At 43.2% G+C, this 9,545-nt stretch overlaps 1 protein-coding gene across 1 annotated transcript; it reads right to left on the bottom strand.

The window, feature by feature from the left end:
* Nucleotides 1-1,778: 1,778 nt before the first annotated feature.
* LOC101336998 (protein Tob2) lies at nt 1,779-6,147 on the bottom strand. The gene has a single exon (XM_004316909.4). It carries the CDS (start codon nt 5,633-5,635, stop codon nt 4,604-4,606), a length of 1,032 nt encoding a protein of 343 aa, XP_004316957.2. The 5' UTR covers nt 5,636-6,147; the 3' UTR covers nt 1,779-4,603.
* Nucleotides 6,148-9,545: the final 3,398 nt, after the last annotated feature.

Below are 9,545 nucleotides of genomic sequence, written 5' to 3'. Positions count from 1 at the left end.
AGCTGCATGTGCTCTTTATATATTTTGGAAATTAATCCTTTGTCCATTGATTTGTTTGAAAATATTTTCTCCCATTCTGAGGGCTGTCTTTTCATCTTGCTTATAGTTTCCTTTGTTGTGATAAAGCTTTGAAGTTTCATTAGGTTCCACTTGTTTATTTTTGTTTCCATTACTCTAGGATGTGGATCAAAAAAGATCTTGCTGTGATTAATATCAGAGTGTTCTTCCTATGTTTTCCTCTAAGAGTTTTATAGTGTCCAGTCTTACATTTAGGTTTCCAATACATTTTTAGTTTATTTTTGTGTATGGTGTTATGGAGTGTTCTAATTTCATTCTTTTACATGTAGCTGTCCAGTTTTCCCAGCACCACTTATTGAAGAGACTGTCTTTTCTCCATTGTATATCCTTGCCTCTTTTGTCATAGATTGGTTGACCATAGGTGTGTGGGTTTATCTCTGGGCTTTCTATCCTGTTCCATTGATCTATATGTCTGTTTTTGTGCAAGTACCATATTGTTTTGATTACTGTAGCTTTGTAGTATAGTCTGAAGTCAGAGCGTCTGCTTCCTCCAGCTCCATTTTCTTCCCTCAAGATTGCTTTGGCTATTTGGGATCTTTTGTGTCTCCATACCAATGTTAAGATTTTTGATCTAGTTCTGTGAAAAATGTCATTGGTAATTTTATCGGGATTGCAGTGAATCTGTAGATTGCTTTGAGTAGTATAGTCATTTTCACAGTATTGTTTCTTCCAATCCAAGAACATGGTATATCTCTCCTTCTGTTTGCATAATCTTTGATTTCTTTCATCAGTGTCTTATAGTTTTCAGAGTACAGGTCTTTTACCTCCTTAGGTAGGTTTATTCCTAGGTATTTTATTCTTTTTTTTTCAGTGGTGAATGGAATTATTTCCTTAACTTCTCTTTCTGATCTTTCATTGTTAGTGTATAGGAATGCAAGAGGTTTCTGTGCATTAATTTTGTATCTTGCTACTTTACCAAATTCATTGATTAGCTCTAGTTCTTTTCTGGTGGTATCTCTAGGATTATCTATGTATAGTATCATGTCATCTGCAAACAGTGACTGTTTTACTTCTTTTCCAATTTGTATTCCTTTTATTTCTTTTTCTTCTCTGATTGCTGTGGCTAGGACTTCCAAAACTATGTTAAATAATAGTTGCGAGAGTGGACATCCTTGTCTTGTTCCTGATCTTAGAGGAAATGGTTTCAGTTTTTCACCATTGAGAATGATGCTTGTTGTGGGTTTGTCATATATGACCTTTATTATGTTGAAGTAGTTTCCCTCTATGTCTACTTTCTGGAGAATTTTTATCAAAAATTGGTGTTGAATTTTGTCATAAGCAGTTTCTGCATCTATTGAGATGACCATATGGTCTTTTATTATTTAATTTGTTAATATGGTGTATCACATTGATTAATTTGCATATACTGAAGAATCCTTGTATCACTGGGATAAATCCCACTTGATCATGGTGTATGATCCTTTTGATGTGTTGTTGGATTCTGTTTGCTGGTATTCTGTTGAGGATTTTTGCATCTATATTCGTCAGTGATGTTGGTCTGTAATTTTGTTTTTTTTTAAATATCTTTGTCTGATTTTGGTATCAGGGTGGTGGTGGCCTTGTAGAATGAGTACGGGAGTGTTCTTTCCTCTGCAATTTTTTGGAAGAGTTTGAGAAGGATGGGTGTTAGCTCTTCTCTAAATGTTTGATCGAATTCACCTGTGAAGCCATCTGGTCTTGGACTTTTGTTTGTTGGAATATTTTTTTTTTTTTTAATATATCATGCTTTTAATACAAACTTAAAAAAATCTGGAACAATATAAACTGTACAGATTTGATCAATCTTTTTGTTTTGTTTTTAAACTAAATCTCTAAACACACCAATGTTCCATTCCAAAATATTGCACAACATTCTGAATACAAAACACTTGATTGTATTCCTCCTTCACTAAAGAAAACAAATTCATTACCCTGCTCCCGCGAGCTCCTCTCCATGTTGCCTCAGTGCCCCCCTTCCCATCCCCAGGGGTCAAACTAGAGAATCTACAGCTCACTGCACTGAGAAAAAGACATCATTCTGGACTAAAAGTTTACTTCCTTTACAAGACGATCCACCTTTTGACTTGTTCCTGGGAAAGGGGGGTAGACAGAGAGAGGATGGGGAAAGGGGAGAAATAGGTTTTATTCTCCTCTTTTTTTATTTTAAAGTTTGTTTTTCCTGAAAAAATATCTTTCTCTCCTCTTAAGAAAAAATCTTGAAAAGAAAAAAATTACCTTTACGTTAGAAATATACATATATTATATATACCTCTTACATTTTACAAATGTAGCAAATTATTCAATACAAACAGACACCAAAAAATGTAAAAAATAAAAAAAAAAGTTTTCCTATGAAACCAGGTAAATTAGTGCAGATTTTTGTTTTGTTTTCTTAAAAAATAAAATAAAGTTGAAGCAAAAATGCCTAGATTTGAGACAGACTGAGGTGGGCCCAAGAGCCCAGCACAGGAGTCATGCTCCTGATCACACATTTTTCTTCGTATTTCAAAAGACACTAAGGGGTTGGTCTCCCCCTCCCTGTATGTGGTGAGGAACAAGCCGCCCAGGGTGTGGTGGGTGCCTGTGTGCATGAGTGGGGGAAGAGGGGCTGGAAGGGGGCATAAGGCAGCATCCAACCTTTCCCAGAGAGCAGCCTGGGCCTGTCACCTGTGCGGGAGCTGAGGGCTCGGGAGAGGGTGGCCCAGACGGGGCTGGCCCCTGAGAAGTCTAGGGGGGACAGACGGTGCCGGGCCAAGGAGCCAGGGCACTGCCCCGCACGGGGAGGTAGAGCTGGTGCCCACTGCAGGGAGAGGAGGCTGGCAGTGTCCGTCTGGGCCGGATCCGCTGCCACAGCAGTTGCCAACTTGGGGTCACTGGGAGGAGAGGGTAGGGTGCCAAAGGCTTTGGTGATGGGGGCCCTGATGCTACGTGCCCACTTGCCAAAGCGTCATGGCGTAGAAGCTAGCCCACTAGGGTTGCGTCAAGGTAAATTCTCTCCAGCAGAGGTGGGGAGGGCTCTTCAAGAATCCAGACACAGCGCCTGCCGTGGCCAAGTGCCTGTCCAGCCCAGCCTGCTCGAGATCAGCATTGGGCCCAGTGGGCCTGGGTCAGACAGTGAGGGGCTGGCAAGAGGTACCAAGAGGTTCTCAAGCAGGCAGGGGAAGAAATGTATTAAAGCGACATCTACAGCCAAAAGACCAAAGTCTCAATTCAAGGCTTTGGACTGCCCACTACAGGCACTGACCCAAAACTCCCACCCCCCAGGGCGCTCAGGTAAGCGTTTCCCACCCTGGGCTAAGGTCACACAATAGGAGGGTCCGAGTCCAGGGACTTCTCTTAGGTATCAGAGGCTGGGCATTCTCTCAGCCCCTCACTGCTAACCTTTTTTTTTTTTTTTTTTTTTTGGTCAAAAACAAAAGTGCAGATCCCTCCGCAGTCTGGAAACCAGTTCCTTCTGCAGTGCTTTCCTCTGGAAGCGTCAGGCTCAGCCAGTCTGGCGCCACCACGTGAAGCACCCCACAAAAGGACTGACAACCCACCCCCAGTGCATTCCCCACCCTCACACATAAATAAACACTTGCTGCGACCCAGAATCACACCCAGAGGGGAAGTTTCACATGGCTCGGAATCCTTTAAAACAGGAGAGCAAATCACGCACGCACGCATGCACACGCACACCTACACTCACCCCACCTCCCTACCCAAGAACTCAGGCCCAGGAAAGAAGGGGCTACATGAGAGAGGCCACATGTGCCAATGGCTGGGTCTCCAGGGCCTCGGTGATGGTCTGGGCCAGGTGGGAATGGTGGCATGGGGCCACAGGACAGAGATGAAAGGGACACCAGACAGAGTGCTAACCTCCCTGGAGTCACAGACTTCAGCTCTAGGGGGAGGGTGTCAAGTGGCCAGCTGGCAGCTCCCTAGGGCCCAGGCCTGAGAGGAAGCGGGGGCTGGAGTCAGACCTATCTGGGTGGCAGGGCCCGAGCAGGCCTGCTGAGGTTGGATGGCTCTGAGTGAGAGGACAGCTGGGTGATGAAGACAGTGACACGGGGCAGTCTCTCCCTGTTCTGAGGAGGGCCAGGCCCCAGCCACTGTCTTCCTTCCCTGTGAGCTGGGACACACCAACCCTAAACCAGGCATGCGAAGGAGGGAGGGAGAGAGGGAGAGAGGGAGAGAGGGAGGGAGGGAGGGAGCAGGGAGCAGCAATTCACATCTGGACCATTCTTAGCACAGGAAGCCACTAATTAAAGATGTTATGTAGAAAACTACATGTAAAAAAGAAAAAAAGAAAAAGAAATATAAAACCCAAACCAACCGAATAAATCGGAGGCAGGCAGGAGAGCAGCAGGGGGCTGAGCTAAACACTGTTCAGAGCTTCAGGGGCCCCTCCCACTCCATGCCCGGGCTGGGTCATGTTTCTAGAAGTTAGAGTGAGAAGACTGGAAATCTTTTTGTGTATTTTTCTTTTCCTCTTTTTTTTGGCCTTTCCTTTCCTTTCTCTTTTCTGTGGTCTTGGGTGCTCCTGGCCCCGTGGGCAGGTGGGCAGTCAGTTGGCCAGCACAACGGGCTGAAACGGCTGGCTGGGATACTGCATGGTGTTCAGGTTGTAGCTGAGGCCTTCCACGAAGGGCGCCTTCTCCAAGAAGAGGCTGTTGGCGCCACCTCCAAACACCTGGGCCATGTCGAAGCTGCTGCTGTTGCAGGTGCCAGCCCCACCGCCCCCGAAGGGGGCCGGGGTGCCACTGCCCTGGCCATCGGCCCCATCACAGAAGAGGCTGGGAGAGCCACCGCCGTTGTACACGAACTCCTTGGCATTGGGTGAGAGCTGGGACTGAGGGACTGGGTTGGTGGCGATGAAGTTCAGTGAATGCAGAGACAGAGAGAGGCTCTTCTGCTTCAGCAGGCTGTTGGTGGGAGAGCGGGCCATGCGGGGCTGCTGCTGGGGGATCGGCTGGCCACTTGCCCCGCCCCCCGCCCCCCCACCCGCTGCCCCGCCCCCCTTCTTCATCTTGGTGGAGCCAAACTTGGTGGCTGCGAAGGAGGCGGTGGTAAAAGTGATGGGCTGAGCGGAGCGGGGCATGAAGGTGGGGCTGGGCGGCTGGCCAAAGGACGGTGACGGGGAGTTGGACAGGGAGCTGTCCTGGCTGCCGATGGGCACAAACACCTGGGCATCGGGATTGAAGCTGCTCTTGATCTCCTTGTCCAGCTCTGGGGCAACACAGCCCTCGCTGTCATCCAGGTAGAGCACTTTCACAGCCCCCTTCTCACCAATCTGGTAGGACACCTCGAAAGGGTCGATCCAGACACTCAGCTCCTCGGGCACGTTGGCCCGCACATCCTCCACCGCCAGCCCACTCCGCTTGGCGGCCAGCTCCACCACGGGGTCCACTATCTCCCCGATGTGGACACAGCGGAAGCCAGAGCCCTTCAGTGGCTTGTCAGGGTACCAGTGGCCTTCATATTTCTTTTTCAAGAGTCGCTCTAGCTCCTCACCGAACAGGTCTGCCCGGCGCCGGGGCAGCTTGTTGTACAGGTAGGAGATGATGAAGTTCAGGGCCACTTTGATCTCCAGCAGCATCGTCCTTTCCTAGGCAGAGAATCAGCACAGGCACGTGCACAAGCCAAGGACAGTGGTAGGAAATGTAAGGTGGGCAGCCTTGGGCTCCAGACAACGTCGGGTCTCCGCGGCGGCGGGGCGGTGTGCCGGCCGCGGGGCGGCTTCTTCCTCCAGGGTGGTCCTGGGCGCGGGGCGGAGGTTGCTCTCCCTTCCCGGGAGCCGATGTGTCCTTTTCTTCGTTGAGGATGGGGGAGCGAGTGAGGGGAGTATGGGCTATGATCTCAATAATAATTCTTTCAGCTTTTTGGAGGTCGGGCTCAGCGGCGGGGGACAGAGGGCGGGCGGGCCGGCCAGCGGCGACGGCGCGAGGCTGGAGGACCGGAGGGTTGCTTGTGTCGCGGGACGGAAGACGGTCCCGGCTGTGGCCGGCGGACGGTCTTGCCCTTCTGGCCCCGCGTCGCCCAAGCCACTCGGTTCTCCCCGCCGACGACCCGCTCCTTCCCGCGCCCCTGCCCGAAGTGAGCAAAGTCAATGAAAAGTCTGTTGGAATATTTTTAATCACAGTTTCAATTTCATTACTTGTGATTGGTCTATTCATATTTTCTATTTCTTCCTGGTTTAGTCTTAGAAGGTTATACCCTCCTAAGAATTTGTCCACTTCTTCCAGGTTGTCCATTTTATTGGCATAGAGTTGCTTGTAGTAGTCTCTTATGATGCTTTGTATTTTTGTGGCGTCCATTGTAACTTCTTTTTCACTTTTAATTTTATTGATTTGAGTCCTCTCCCTCTTTTTCTTGATGAGTCTGGCTAAAGGTTTATCAATTTTGTTTACCTTCTCAAAGAACCAACTCTTAGTTTTATTGATCTTTGCTATAGTTTTCTTGTTTCTATTTATTTATTTCTTCTCTAATCTTTATGACTTCTTTGCTCCTAATAACTTTGGGTTTTATTTGTTCTTCTTTCTGTAGTTCCTTTAGGTGTAAGTTTAGATTGTTTATTTGAGATTTTTCTTGTTTCTTGAGGTAAGATTGTATTGTTATAAACTTCAGTCTTAGAACTGCTTTTGCTGCATCCCATAAGTTTTGGATTGTTGTGTTTTCATTTTCATTTGTCTGTAGGTATTTTTTCATTTCCTCTTTGATTTCTTCAGTGATCTCTTTGTTATTTAGTAAAGTATTGTTTAGCCTCCAAGTGTTTGTGTTTTTTACATTTTTTTGCCTGCAATTTATTTCTAATTTCATAATGTTGTGTCTGGAAAGATGCTTGATATGATTTCAATTTTCTTAAATTTTCTAACGCTTGATTTGTGACCCATGTGGTGATCTATCCTGGAGAATGTTACATGTGCACTTGAGAAGAAAGTGTAATTTCCTATTTTCTGATGTAATGTCCTATCGATATCAATTAAATCTATTTGGTCTATTGTGTCATTTAAAGCTTCTGTTTCTTTATTAATTTTCTTTCTGGGTGATCTGTCCATTGGTGTGAGTAAGGTGTTAAAGTCCCCCACTATTATTGTGTTACTGTCTATTTCCTCTTTTATAGCTGTTAGCAGTTGCCTTATGTATTGAGTGATCCTATGTTGGGTGCATATATATTTATCATTGTTATATCTTCTTCTTGGGTTGATACCTTGATCATCATGTAGTGTCCTTCCTTGTCTCTTGTAATGTTCTTTATTTTAAAGTCTATTTTATCTGGTATGGTATTGTTACTCTATGTTTCGTTTGATTTCCATCTGCATGGAATATCTTTTTCCATCCCCTCACTTTCAGTCTGTATGTGTTCCAAGGTCTGAAGTGGGTCTCTTGTAGACAGCATATATACTGGTCTTGTTTTTGTATGCATTCAGCAAGCCTGTGTTTTCTGGTTGGAGCATTTAATACATTCACATTCAAGGTAATTATCAATATGTATGTTCCTATTACCATTTTCTTAATTGTTTTGGGTTTGTTTTTGTAGTTCCTTTTCTTCTCTTGTGTTTCCCACTTAGAGAATTTCCTTTAGCATTTGTTGTAGAGTTGGTTTGGTGGTGCTGAATTCTCTTAGTTTTTGTCTGTAAAGCTTTTGATTTCTCTGTTGAATCTGAATGAAATCTTTGCTGGGTACAGTAATCTTGGTTGTAGGTTCTTCCTTTTCATCACTTTAAATATGTACTGCCACTCCCTTCTGGCTTGTAGAGTTTCTGCTGCAAAATCAACGGTTAACCTTATGGGAGTTCCCTTGTATGTTATTTGTCATTTTTCTATTGTTGTTTTTAATAATTTTTCTTTGTCTTTAATTTTTGTCAATATGATAACTATGCGTCTCAGCATGTTTCTCCTTGGGTTCCTCTGGCCTTGGTCTCTCTGCCCTTCCTGGCTTGGGTGGCTATTTCCTTTCCCATGTTAGGGAAGTTTTCAACTACAATCTCTTCAAATATTTTCTTGGGTCTTTTCTCTCTTTCTTCTCCTTATGGGACCTCTATAATGTGAATCTTGGTGCATTTAATGTTGTCCCAGAAGTCTCTTAGGCTGCCTTCATTTCTTTTAATTCTTTTTTCTTTATTCTGTTCTGGCAGTGAATTCCACCATTATGTCTTCCAGGACACTTATCTGTTCTTCTGCCTCAGTTATTCTGCTATTGATTCCTTCTAGTGTATTTTTCATTTCAGTTGTTGTATTGTTTATCTGTTTTTGTTTGTTCTTTAATTCTTCTAGATGTTTGTTCTTTAATTCTTCTACGTCTTTGTTAAACATTTCTTGCATCTTCTCCATCTTTGCCTCCATTCTTTTCCCAAGGTTCTGGATCATCTTCCCTAAGAATATTCTGAATTCTTCTTCTGGAAGGTTGCCTAACTCCTCTTCATTTAATTGTTTTTCTGGGGTTTTATCTTATTCCTTCACCTGGTATATAGTCCTCTGCCTTTTCATTTTGTCTATCTTTCTGTGAATGTGGTTTTTGTTCCACAGGCTTTAAGACTGTTGTTCTTCGACACTTTTTCATATTTTTGAAAGTGTTATGCTTCAAGTATTTCATATTTTTGGCAGTGTTAAAAATAACTGGTTATTCTAGGAATTACAGTATATATATTCTAATCTTCTCAAGATTAAATAATTTAAAGGTTAAAAAAATTCTGTTTCCAATTTTTCCTGGATAGGACTTAGAAATACAATCAATTTTTGTATATTGACCTTGTTTCCAGAAACTTATCTAAATTAACTTATTACTTCTAGTACTATTTTGAAAATTAGTTGCCATTTTCTATGTGGACAATAATTTGTGATTAATGTTTTAGTTCTTTGTTTACAACTTATGCTGTTTATTTTCTTGTCATATTGTACTTGATAAGCTAGCAATTATGATGTTGAATAGGAGTTATAAGCACAGATATTGTCCTCTTTTTCACGATATTATTGGGAAAGCATTCACTTCATCATGTTTTGTTTCTTCAATGTCAGCAAGGAAGAGAGAGATTCCGGCAAGATGAGTGCTATAGTATTATGTAGTGTAATCACATACATCCTTTTATCATTGCCATATTCTGTTGGGTAGAAGGAAGTCACAGGTCCTGTCCACACTCAAGAAAAAATTATCCCACAAAGATATGAACAATAAGAGATGGGATCAGGGGGCCAACTTAATAGCATATTTGCTGCAGCAACAGTTGCTTTGGGGGTTATAGTTAGCATTTTTTACTTATAACTGTTTACCTATAAGTAATATTATATATGTTACTTCACGTATAGTATAAGAAATTTGTAACAGTATACTTCTGTGTTCCTCTCTAGCTTTTGTGCTGTTGCTGTCATAAATTTTACTTCTACATATTTCATAAATCCCACAATAATTTGCAATTATTTTTTCTTTAAACAATCAATTATGCTTTAAAGAAATTTTTAAATGAGAAAAAGTCTTTTTTTTTTTAAACCTACATATTTATCATCTCTGG

The sequence above is a fragment of the Tursiops truncatus genome, chromosome 7 (assembly GCF_011762595.2).
Source record: "Tursiops truncatus isolate mTurTru1 chromosome 7, mTurTru1.mat.Y, whole genome shotgun sequence".
Taxonomy (NCBI): domain Eukaryota; kingdom Metazoa; phylum Chordata; class Mammalia; order Artiodactyla; family Delphinidae; genus Tursiops; species Tursiops truncatus.
This window is presented reverse-complemented; position numbering and strand designations above follow the sequence as displayed.